General features: G+C 36.5%; 1 protein-coding gene across 1 annotated transcript in view; it reads left to right on the forward strand.

Annotated features, from left to right (window-relative positions):
- Nucleotides 1-11,807, forward strand: part of lsg1 (large 60S subunit nuclear export GTPase 1) — a 40,167-nt gene extending 28,360 nt beyond the window's left edge. The window contains exons 10-16 of the mRNA XM_059945442.1: nucleotides 1,363-1,758; nucleotides 2,910-3,011; nucleotides 3,600-3,743; nucleotides 5,085-5,208; nucleotides 7,197-7,276; nucleotides 10,694-10,870; nucleotides 11,366-11,807. Coding sequence (XP_059801425.1) covers nucleotides 1,363-1,758; nucleotides 2,910-3,011; nucleotides 3,600-3,743; nucleotides 5,085-5,208; nucleotides 7,197-7,276; nucleotides 10,694-10,870; nucleotides 11,366-11,530 — 1,188 coding nt within the window. The 3' untranslated portion in view covers nucleotides 11,531-11,807. The remainder of the gene's footprint in view (nucleotides 1-1,362; nucleotides 1,759-2,909; nucleotides 3,012-3,599; nucleotides 3,744-5,084; nucleotides 5,209-7,196; nucleotides 7,277-10,693; nucleotides 10,871-11,365) is intronic.
- The last annotated feature ends 1,105 nt before the right edge of the window (nucleotides 11,808-12,912 follow it).

Here is a 12,912-nt window from a genome sequence, read left to right on the forward strand (position 1 = left end):
AGGTGGTTGAAGGTGTGAATATTGTATTAATATTGAGCTATGACAAGGAACATGCCTGTGAAATTGTTTTTGCTTTCTCTAACAGGTTTCAGTATAGAAAGAAAGAGTTGCCCATAAGAGAATGATGTCGCATTAGTTTTATTTGTTGATGCCTGTCAGTTACCCTAAAATTATTCAGGTAGAAAAGGAATTTTTTAGTTTGCTGTTTTGTGAAATAGTTTACTTGTGAAATAATGAAGCTCACCTTGGCTTCTTTGGCAAGAATAGTTTGTAACATTCCAAACTATAGACTTTCAACTCAATCTATTCTAAAAGAATCAAAGGCTTCATTGCAACTTCCTCCTGAAAAGCACAGTAAAGCTCCAACAGTTACTGTCTGACTGCTCAGAATGCTATTGGATTCATTCACAGTTCACGTTTCCTACTTTTTCCACTGAGTCTCACTGGTGTCCACAGGTTCCTGTGTTCTACTATGTGCTTTTCAAACATTCTGGGTTCAGTAGAAAATTTCTTGCAATTCTATGTAGCATGTTTAAAATAAAAGTGAATTAAAGGTATTGAAGTATCAACAAGAATATCATTTAATATTCGGAAAATTCTGCCATTCCAGCGGTGTAAAGTCTTTAATATGTCCTACTATTGGACTAGTCCTGTAATTTGTTTCTGTCTCCTCTGCAATTCATTGTGCATTTTTTTTCTCCTTGAGCAGAGACTATCACTAAAGTTATATTTTACCAATTGGAATCTGTATGGTCCTACTCGTCTTGTACTTTCAGTATTTGTCTGAATTTAAACATTATTATTTCTAAGCCTATTTGCATTGCTGAAAGGTTGGATTTTTTTTTCTTGATTCTAAAGATTAGTGTTTTGTTTCTCATCACACTAGCCTAATGATTAAATGATTTTTCTTTGTCTTGATGTTAAAAACTGGGTAGTTGAATCAAGTAGTTCATACAGATAATCACACTGCATTTTATCTAATTCAGTATTTTTTGCTTGCTTGGAACCATGGCATAGATAGATATATTTTGCATCTTTATTGTTGGCGACTCAGTTGGACAGACTGCAAGTCATCTAGTTTTCTTCCTATTTGTAGTACTTTTACTCCTATTAAGTGTCATTACTGTCCTTTTGTCTCATCTTAAATATAAATCTGTGGATTCTTGCAAGCATGCAATATTGCCTTAATCAGTTTGTTAGTTATTTGTAATATTTCTGCAGTTAATTCAAAAACTTCCAGAACTCACGCACTGTAAACTGGTACACCCCTTGTATGCCCTTCTCTCTCCTCGCTCCCGCAACTCTCCCTCCGGGCAAGTAGCTATTGTTTCCTAAATGCTTTTGAATTTTTTTAACAAATAGGGAGAGGAACAAAGTGGAGAAAGAAGTGAAGAGAGTGAAAGTGATAGTGATACATTTCAGGAGGACACGATGCCTATAGATGAAAGTGACAGTAGTCAGTATGAAGATTGTGAAGATGATGAACTTTGGGAAACATGTTCGGAAGATGAGAAGGAAAATTTCAACCAATCTGATGCTGATGGTCTGGCGGACACTAAAATAGATCACATCTCTTGTGTGGACTGCAGCAGTGATAATGGCAGGACTGGATGTGCTTCAAGCTGTAATTCAACACAGTTTACAAAAAACTGTGTCAAGAACTCAAGTCGTTTGATGCAGCGAAATGAACTACTGGAGATTTTTAAAACTTTACACAAAGGAAAACGCGTGAAAGATGTTGAAATCACGGTTGGCTTAGTGAGTAAATAGCTTCTGTTTTATTCCTTGTCTTTTTGCTGTTATTCCTTACAACACAAGGATGGTGGAATAAGAAAATGCAGAGCTGTCCATTTACCATTTAAGCAGGAGCTGTTTCAGTCTCTTTAACCTTCTTATTTCTAGTTTTCCCCTATTTTTTCAAATTTTTGTCTTTATTTTTACTCTTCTGTTTCCCTCTGTTTAATACTTTTTTCAGGAAAGTATGGAATAAAGTTGACAAGGATGAAGGTATATTTACAATACACAGGAGTGATGGATGAAAAATGTGTTGAAATTTGGTGAGAGAAGGTCTTGGAGAGCACAGATTTGGAAATAATTGGTTTTCTGAGATGGCTGAGCTGGGAAATATGTATAGAATGGGATTAGCAATATTTACAAGTTGTGGTATTGGCGAACAATATAATTTATTTATATGGGTGAGCTGGGAAATGGAGAAAATCTGTAGATTTTCAGTAAACTAATCCCTGCATGGAGTTATTAATATAAATATTGATAGGTATTAAATAGAACATTAGTAACACGAGTTAAGCTGGGTTAGTTATAAATCTTAGAAATTCATTGTCAACTTCTTTGTTCTCTTTATAATCTGTATAAAACTCATTATGATGATCAATCCTAGAATAGAAAAGATTATCCTTAAAATGCATTCTGCTAGCTCGTTGGTATAGATAACTTACTGTCAAAGAGCTGGCAAGAACAGTAGGGATTATAGATATGTTAACTTAGTTAGTTCATTTAATCCTCCATTCATATTTGATTATTTGTGTGATTTTGTAAATGATAAAGATTGAAACTTATCATTTACAAAATGTTGCTTCAAGCTGCAATTCAACGCAATTTACAAAAAACGTATCAAGAACTGTATCAAGCTAGTTGATGCAACAAAATGTTATCAACAGTTTCCTGTGAATACAACTTTTTCTTGCTCTTTGTAATACTCCTGATTCTTGCCCCTCTTTATTTAAAGCAAATTGTAGTTCTTGGGATTGAAAGAAAATCCTATACACCATTTTATCAAGATAAACTTCATATTGAGATGTTTGCTATAAATTATGAATATTACTGAGTAGATTTGTGATAGTTACATTGTGTTTGTGCTGATGTGCATTATGTTTTGTTTTGTTTGATAGGTGGGCTATCCAAATGTTGGAAAAAGTTCCACAATAAATACTATCTTTCAAAATAAGAAAGTCTCTGTATCTGCAACTCCAGGTCACACAAAACATTTTCAGGTAATGTCTTTTGGTCTCTTAGGTAAATTAAATTTGAAGAATTATTTTGAGCATTGAAGGATAGAAATAGAAATGTTTTCCTATTTATTCTTAGTTTCCATTAAAATTCGGTATCTGAATCAACTGCAGCAGAGGTTAAATGCAGTGTTGAAGTGTACTAGTCTAATCTATAATGTACTTTGTTTTAAAAAGTGCCCAGCATAACAATCTGCTTTCATTTCATATTTGTAGTTGTTTATTTGAAAGTAAGAACTATACTTTTGACCATAAGGGACTGAAATGTGTCAGTGCAATCTCCATCTCCGTGGTAGTGTTTGTTTCAGTCTAGCCAGCATGTAACGGGTTCTGTGGAAATTGAAAAAGTTTAAAATTTAAGTGTGAATTAAGTTTCTCAGTTGATTTTGTTTCTTGGTATTTTCTAATTAACATCTTTCATATACTGGGGAATGCAGATATGTAATGTGTGTTATTTTAAAAAATCTGTCATTTAAATTGAATATGTGTTGATTTAGATACTGTGTGGGAAATTGTAGTCAACCTTAAAATGACTAGCTAACATCTAATATTATGCATTTTTTTTTCATATAGACACTGTATGTAGAAGCTGATTTATGCTTATGTGATTGTCCTGGCCTAGTGATGCCATCCTTCGTGTCCACTAAAGCAGAGATGGTCTGCAGTGGGATTTTACCCATAGATCAGATGAGAGATCATGTCCCACCTGTATCTCTAATATCCTTTTCAGAATGTTAACTATCTGATGTTAATATCTGCTTTATGGTAGTATGTTATCTATGAATGACCTTCCTTGCCTTGAGAGTTTCAGCCCCTTTTGAAACATATCTGACAAAGAATTTTAAAAGAAATTATTTATTCTTTTATATTTATTGCCAATCAAGACTACACACCACATACTTGAGGGTTTGTAGTTTAATGCCAGGATGGTGTAAAATACTTACGCAAATGAAACTAAAAATATGCCTTTTTGATGTAAATGTATGACTTTTCATAAAGTTAAGAGAAATAATTTAACTAAGGACAGATGCTTGAGTTTTATATTTTTATCTGGATCTTTATTGACATTTGTGCATGGCAGGGAAAATGTATCTATATTTCCCCCCTTTGCAAAATCAGTCAACCTCTCTTTTGTTCTGAAAAGTGGTAGGATCTGTTATATTAACCCCATATTGCTTTGTCACTGGTTTCTAATGAAAGAAGTTGAAATGAAATGCTTGAAAACAATGAGTAAGTATTTCCTGTGGACACACTTTGAGGGGGACACACTTTGAGAACCATTAACTTCATTATGTGTGGTGTTATATGATGTCGGCAATCATGGTCTATCTATGACCATGATTGTTCTTGACAAATCTTTCTACAGAAGTGGTTTGCTATTCCATTCTGGACAGTGTCTTTACACATTGGGTGACCCCAGCCATTACAAATACTTTTCAGAGATTGTCTGCCTGTCCTCATTAGTTGTATAACCAGGACTTGTGATATGCACCAACTGCTCATATGGCCATCCATTACCTGCTTCCATGTCTTCACGTGACCCTGATCAGGGGTCTAATCAGGTGCTACACCTTGTCTAAGAGTGACCTGCAGGCTAGCAGAGGAAGGGAGCACTTTACACCCCCTTTGATAGAGACATATCTCTACTCTGCCAACTAGATTGCTAAGGATAGTGCACAAAAAAAGAACAGGAAAAGATATAGCACAAATAAATAGTTTAAATTTTGTTGGAAGATGAATAATGAGTGTCTGAATTACATTTAACTGCAGATGTATTTTTGTATGTTACATTGTAGATCTAATAAGAGTATATAACATAAAAGCTTATCTCATTGTTGGCCACAAATCCCTTTCAGTAGAGTGGAGTGTGGTTTCTGACTTAAAACTAATTGTTTATCTGTCTTAAGACCATTCACCTAAATTTATATTCAAAACTTTATAAAGTTATAAGTTTATAAACATTATCAAAACTTTATAAAGTTGTTTGTATTTTTGTATTATGTTTATTAATATCTAGTTCTGAAAGCATAATTGCAGGAAATTCCTTGACTGGGCTATGTCTGCCAGCATATACCCAGGCATGTTTTAGAAGCCACATATGGAATTAATATTATTAGACCCCGAGAGGATGAAGATCCAAATAGGCAACCTACTCATGAAGAGCTATTAACAGCCTATGGATGTAAGTATGTGAGGATTAATTTATTACTATGTATGTTGTATTTAAGCAATGGACAAAATTTGTTTTAAATGTCATAAGCTTCATAACTAAATAGTTCCATTGTAATGAAGTTTTCATTATAAAAATGATCTTGAATTTGAAATTACTGCTTACACTTGGCAAATCAATTTGTACTTTGTATGCTTCATTTACTTTGTGCCATTCTGAACTATTTGAATTATTTTCACTGAGAGGCTGGTTTGGAAAACCTTTTTCAATCAATAACCCACAGAAAATGCTGGTGGAACACAGCAGGCCAGACAGCATCGATAGGGAGAAGCGATGTCAACGTTTCGGGCCGAGACCCTTTGTCAGGACTAACCGAAAGGAAAGATAGTAAGAGATTTGAAAGTAGTGGGGGGAGGGGGAAAATGCGAAATGATAGGAGAAGACCGGACGGGGTGGGATGAAGCTAAGAGCTGGAAAGGTGATTGGCGAAAGTGATACAGGGCTGGAGAAGGGATCATGGGACGGGAGGCCTCAGGAGAAAGGGGGGGGGGGGGTGGAGCACCAGAGGGAGATGGAGAACAGGCAAACAACTAAATATGTCAGGGATGGGGTAAGAAGGGGAGGAGGGACATTAACGGAACAAACAACTAAATATGTCTGATGGCATAAACATTGACTTCTTTAACTTCCGTTAATGCCCCTCCTCCCCTTTTTACCCCATCCCTGACATATTTAGTTGTTTGCCTGTTCTCCATCTCCCTCTGGTGCTTCCCCCACCCCCCACTTTCTCCTGAGGCCTCCCGTCCCATGATCCTTTCCCTTCTCCAGCCCTGTATCACTTTAGCCAATCACCTTTCCAGCTCTTAGCTTCATCCCACCCCCTCCGGTCTTCTCCTATCATTTCGCATTTCCCCCTCCCCCCCACTACTTTCAAATCTCTTACTATCTTTCCTTTCGGTTAGTCCTGACGAAGGGTCTCGGCCCGAAACATCGACAGTCCTTCTCCTTATGAATGCTGCCTGGCCTGCTGTGTTCCACCAGCATTTTGTGTGTGTTTGAATTTCCAGCATCTGCAGATTTCCTCGTGTTTGCTCAATCAATAACCCATCACTTCTCCTTTTGGGGAATATTTCTCTTTGTCTCAACCTTCCACTCATTTGGAACAAAGCGCTGATTACACAGGAACATCTGTATTATATATGTGTAATCAGTGTTATTTATGTTGTGTCTAATTGTGCGTGGAGGTCATGAGGGAAATTAAAACTGTAGGAAGATTGAAATCCGTTTATAATAAAATTAAACCTTTTTTGTCCTATTTAAGATGTGCTTAGTGTTTCTGTAATATGAGTCTGCATCCTGGTATTTGATATTAACCTGCTTTTTTTTTTCATTTTGTATTGGTTGACTTGATGCTACCTTGGTCTGCTTTCATTTTAAGTATAGATAATAAAAAGTCTGTATCCAAAGTACTAACATAACTTTTGCCTTCAAATGTTTATTAATCTGTCCTCAAATCTTATAGTGTTATGTCTTTGCTACAGGATTGAATAAGCTAAAATGACTACATACTTGCATAGTGCCCTGTTGTTCCCTTTATTTCACTAGAGTTTGTAATTTGTACTATAATATAATTGATAATATGTAATATAATGAAGTCTACTGCCTTTTGGATCATTTATTTATAAGTGATTCTTGTGAGCTTTCTTTTGTTCTTCTCTTTGTACTCCTAGGCTTAAAAAATTATGGTGCGCAAATGCATAATATTAAAATATCCTGAAAATATTTAAAGAAATATGACCATGGTGTTTGATGTTCTTTAAAGTGACAGTCTCTAGTCTCAGAAAATGTTTATATTTAATCTTTCAAAGTTGCTTGTATTCTGTTTCAATTGGATAGCTTAATAGAAGTATAGTTACTTGGTTCATTGTGAATGTTTATTTTCTTGAATTGAAATGTTCCACAGACAGTTACTAATGATCTAATGTATTGATGTCATACAGACATGAGGGGTTTTATGACTGCACATGGACAACCAGACCAACCAAGGGCAGCTAGATACATTTTGAAAGATTATGTAACTGTAAGTAAACTGAATAGAGTTTTAATAATGTTTGTAGTTGTGCATGAATATTTACAAATGTATGATGTCCCTCCACCTCTTGCCATATTTTCCATTCGAGTGATGAACTTGTGTTACCTTGCATCATCATGTGGGAAAATTTAAATGTAGGTTATGTAGGATAGTTTGAAGTGTGTATATTTTCATGCTCAGAGTATTATGGGTAAGGGTGATGAATCTGGAGTATGGATCAGTACATGGTACTATGATATTGTAGCCACCGCTGAAACATGGTTGAGAGAGGGTGATTAATATACCAGTTCTTTGAAGTTTTAGAATAGATACAGGAGGAGGAGGTAAAAGTGGTGGTGGGGAGGGGGTGCTTGCACTTCTAATCAGGGACAATATCACAGCTGCACCCGAGAGGCATAATGGAGTGGTCAGACACTGAGTTCATTAGATAGAGCTCAGAAATAAGAAGTGTGCACTCCCTACAGACTGGGGGAGGGACCAATAGCCACCAGGACATTGACGAACAGATGTGTAATTGATTAAAGAGATGTGCAAAAGTAATAGGGTTGTTGGCATGGGGATTTCGGCTTCCCGAGTATAAACTGGGACCTTCTTAGTGCAAGGGATTTAGATGGGACAGAATTTGTGAAGTGTATCCACAGAAGTTTCTTAAGTCAATATGTGGATGGGGCTGTGCTGGACCTGATGTTAGGTAATGAGCCTAGCCAGGTGACTGAGATTTCAGTGAATGACCAGTTAAGGAACAGTGACCACAACTCCTTGACTTTCAGGATAGCTATAGATAAGGATAATATAGTCTTTCTAGGAGTCTAAAATTGGAGTAGGGCAAATTACAAGGACATTAGGTAGGAACCAAGAATTGGGAACACATTTTCTTTTGGCAAGTCCACATCAGTCATGTAGATGTAGGTATTTAAAAATCAGTTGAACAGTGTACAGGAAAGGTATGTGCATGTTAGAAGGAAGGATAGGGATGAAAACATAAGATAACCTTGGATGTCCAGAGAGGTGATAAATTTAGTTAGGAAGAAAAAAGGAAAAGTATGTAAAGGTTTGGAAGTTAGGATCAAACGAAGCACATGAGGAGTATAGAGAAGCCAGAAAGAACTAAAGAAGAGAATGGAAAAGGCAGGAGGGGCAATGAAAAGTCCTTGGCAGGTAGGATTAAAGTGAATCCCAAGACATTCAATACATATCCAGAGCAAGAGGATAGCTAGGGGGAGGGTAAGACCACTCAAGGATTAAGAGCCTAGCATTTGCTTAGAATGTGAGTGAGGTACTTAACTTTGCTTCAGTATTTACCAAGAAAAAGGATATGGAAGACCAGAAGATCAGTGTATTTATTTATGAGTGTATAAATATGTTAAGGCAATGCGGAGGAGGTATTGGGCCAACTAACGAGTATTAAGGTGAATAAGTCCCTGGGGCCTGATGGGGATTTACTCCAGGTTATTGAGGGAGACAAGATTGCTGGGCTCTTGACCAGTGACTAACATTGTAGCTCTATTTAAGAAGGCAATAATGGAACATCCTGGGAACTATAGACTGGTGAGTCTCATGTCAGTTGTAGGGAAATTGCTGGAGAAAATTGTTAGGGATAGGATAGGAAACCCATGACTTAATTAGGGAGGACCAGCATAGCTTTGTGCTGGGAGGTTGTGCCTAACCAACTTGATTGAGTTTTTTTTCCAAGGTGACGAGAGAGAGAGATTGAGCAAGTAGGGCAGTGAATGTTGTCTACAACAATGTTAGTAAGTCGTTTGACAAAGTCCCTCATGGGAGGCTAATCCAGAAGATTAAGATGCATGGGATCCGGGGCAAATTGGCTGTTTGGATTCAGAACTGGTTTGCGCATTGAAGACAGAAGGTAGTGGTTGAAGGGACTTGGTCGAGCTAGAGCTCTGTAATTAGTGGAGTTCCAGAAGTATCTGTGCTAGACCTTTGCTGTTTGTGGTGTATATAAATGGCCTGATTGAAAATGTAAGTGGTGGGTTAGTAAGTTTGTAGATGATACCAAGATTGGCAGAGTTGTGGATAGTGTAGAAGACTGTAAAGGAATGTAGCACGACAAAGATCATTTGCAGATATGGGCTGAGAAATGGCAGATGGAATTTAACCCAGATAAATGTGAGGTGTTGTATCTTGGTAGGGTAAATACAAGAAGACAGTTCACTGTTAAGGGCAAGATCCTTGCCAGTGTTGCAGAGCAGAGAGATCTTGGGATCCAAGTTCTATGCTCTTTGAAAGTGGCTATACAGGTCAATATTGTGGTCAAGAAGGCTAATGGAATGCTTACTTTTATTAGTAGAAGCACTGAGTTCAAAAATCAAGAGATTATGTTGCCACTTTATAAAACATTGGTTCAACCACATCTGGAGTGTTGCATACAGTTCTGGTTGCCCCATTATAGGAAGGTTGTTGAAACTTTGGAGAGGGTACAGAAGAGGTTTACCAGGATGCTTCCTGATTCAGAGGGCATGTGCTATCATGAGAGGCTGGATAAACTTGGGTTGTTTTCTCTGGAACGTTGGAGGCTGAGTGGAGTTCTGATAGAGGTTTACAAGATTATGAGAGGTAGAGATAGAGTGGACAGAGAGCTTCTGTTTCCCAGGGTTGAAATGTCTAATGCAAGAGGGCATGCTTTGAAAGTGAGAGGGGGTAAGTTCAAGAGGGATGAGACGGTTGTTGTTTATTCAGAGTGTTATGTGCTCCCTGATATGGTGGTAGAGGCTTTTAAGAGACGTTTGGATAGATAGGCACATGATGTAAGAAAGTCAAAGGGATTAGATACATGGTGTAGGTAGGAGGGTATTTTTGATTTGCTTTTTAGCTGGTTTGGCACAATGTTTTTGCCTGAATGGCCTTTTCCTGTGTTGTACTATTCTATGCTATATTTAAGTGCAGATGAGCAATTGTTGATCGGGTTGGGAGTACCAGTGCATTCTTTACTACAGCGATTGGTGATAAGACTACAATTCACAAGTTAATGGATGCTTGCTTGAGGTTTACAACATTGAAGGCAGAACCTGTGAATGGAATTAATTACACAGTGTTTCAAGAAGCTGACACTGACTAGATGGGCTGGATGCTCTATGCATGCATATGTAATATAAAATTAAAATGCACTGCTATTGCTCTCTGTATCTATGGCACCCTTCCTTGGCAAATGGGCAGAGTTCATTATACAATATTTCTGCAGCACAAAAACGGACCTTCACATCAATAAATGTGCTGGTGTTGATGCTCCTCTTACTGCACAAACAACAGAACCTGAAAATATGAGGAAGATGGTATCAGATTTCTTTAAAAGTCAGAGTAATGCCTTCAGAACCTCAAGCTGAATGTGAGCTGATATATTTTGAAAGAAAATCAAGAGATAGAAATTAAATGCCTGTTTATTTTCAGGGCAAGTTGTTGTACTGTCATCCTCCACCTGGTATTGATCCTGCCCATTTCCAAAATCATCATGCTGCCTTTGAAGAACACATTGTTACGTGTGACAAGAACAGCACAAAACTCAAAGGGAAACAAAATAAAGTAAAAAGAATTGAAAATGATGTGGACAAAATCTTCTTTCATCAGGTAAAAAAGCACAACAAGCAGCATGCATGATAGTATATTTTTGTGCCTAATAGATCTTAAATAGCAGGAGCTTTAGTTGAATATAACAATAAATTATTCTAAATAAATGAAATTCCTCTATATTTTTAGTACCATTTCTTTATTAACTGCTTTTTAATATATTCACGAATGTAAAAAATTACAGGAGTACTAATTTGAGAGTGAAATTAGATATTTGGAGAGTTAAGTTATTGGAGAAATATTTCTTAAGAAACATGTCAGTAATTTTGAACCCAAGGCACTTGGAGGTTCTAATAGTCTTTGACTATATTCATATTCTGAAAATACATTTTCAAGATTGAGGTACTTGGGATCCACACAGCATATTCCTCAAACATGCCTAGTCTTATAGCTTTACTCCTTCTTTTAGCTATGTGGTAAAGCTTTGTCTCATGAATGGATAAAAAATTATACGAAATGCTTGCAACTAAAAAGTACATAATTTACTTGTTAAAGGAGAATGTTCGAGCTTTGACAAAGGGAGCTCAAGTAGCAATGGGATTCAAGCTTGGCACTGAAGCAACACCAGTGAATGGAGTGGCAGGAAAACCTTGGAAAAAACATGGCAACAGGAACAAGAAGGAAAAAATAAGGAGAGTTTGCAAGCATCTGGACGACTGAACGTGACATCATCAGTTGTTGGGTATTTGCCCTAGTTATTTGAACATAATGATGTTCAATAAACAATATGATCATCTATAAATCAGACAGATTTGCCATCAAGTACATGTTGAATAATAAGACACCAAATTTATTCTGTTCAGCGTAAATCAATTAATTAGCCACAAGTCATTTAAAATTTATATTTCATCTTGTATGTAGAATTTATTGTAAACAATCTCTTCTAAAGATCTGAATTTGATAATAAAAGAATAAAAGATAAACAGTTATGTACCAATCTCTTTAGTTTACTGATGGAGGAGATGAAAAGAATTTTTTTGACCTGTTAAAATTTATATAGAATTCTTTTTCCTCCTAGTACATCTTCATTTTTTTCTGGAATAAATCTCTATACTTTGGATATCTATTGGAATAGACGCACACTGGTTGTACTGGGCTGGTGGATTAGTGCACTGGATTCTATCTGGACATTATGATGCTGAATGTCAGATTTCAGCAATGTTAATTTATTTACCCTTGATAGATATTTCTTGTTTTACTCTAAAAAAGGCCTGGATGAAAGCACAGCATTGCTTTAGAGAAGTAGAGATGGAACAGACTGGAGCTGTTCTTTAAGATCATGATGTGGATAACAGTTATGGTAAAATTTCCAATACCACCCATCTAAAATGTGAATGTACAGAAGTGACAGAAGTAAATTCAGGAGCACAGGATAAGGTGGGAGCATAGAGGTTAAATAGAGATGTTGCATCTGGTGAAAATTTGCTATATCATTTTAAAATGCTTCACACTTACCAATGTTGTTTCTCCCTCTGGCAGCTGCTCCCAATGTAGTTTTACCAGGTACAGCCTTATATTTTTGAAGCCAGTTTAAAATCTTAAATATAGGTCCAGCCTTATCCTTTTCTATGATCACCTTAAAGCTTATAGATTGTGGTCATTGTTTTCAAAGGCTTCTCCAGCAATACTTAACAGCACTTCACAGCTTGCCCATTCTTATTCCCTAAAATAATGTTATTCAAGTTATCACTACCAATACTAGCTTTTCATTATAGATCTATTTAATTATTTAAGACAATGAACTCTGAAGGGCTGCTAAAGGACAATGTTAAATGACTTGAGTTTAAATTTATCTACTTGCTGGGATTCAAATTCCTGTCACTGGATTGATGGTCGATTGAAAGGTAATTTTAATGCTAGGTCTTTTTTTTCCTGCACCTAGTTCCATTTTGATTTTAATAGTGCTAGTTTTTTGCATGCTATTCCTGCAGTAACCAATGAGCTACATTGACTTTTGTGTTTACATAGCTCCAATGTATTCACTAATGCTCTTCAGTCCTATTAAGTTCTGTGAACACCCCTTCTATTCCATCCAAACAAGA

Source organism: Hypanus sabinus, chromosome 2 (genome assembly GCF_030144855.1).
Source record: "Hypanus sabinus isolate sHypSab1 chromosome 2, sHypSab1.hap1, whole genome shotgun sequence".
NCBI classification, from domain to species: Eukaryota; Metazoa; Chordata; class Chondrichthyes; order Myliobatiformes; family Dasyatidae; genus Hypanus; species Hypanus sabinus.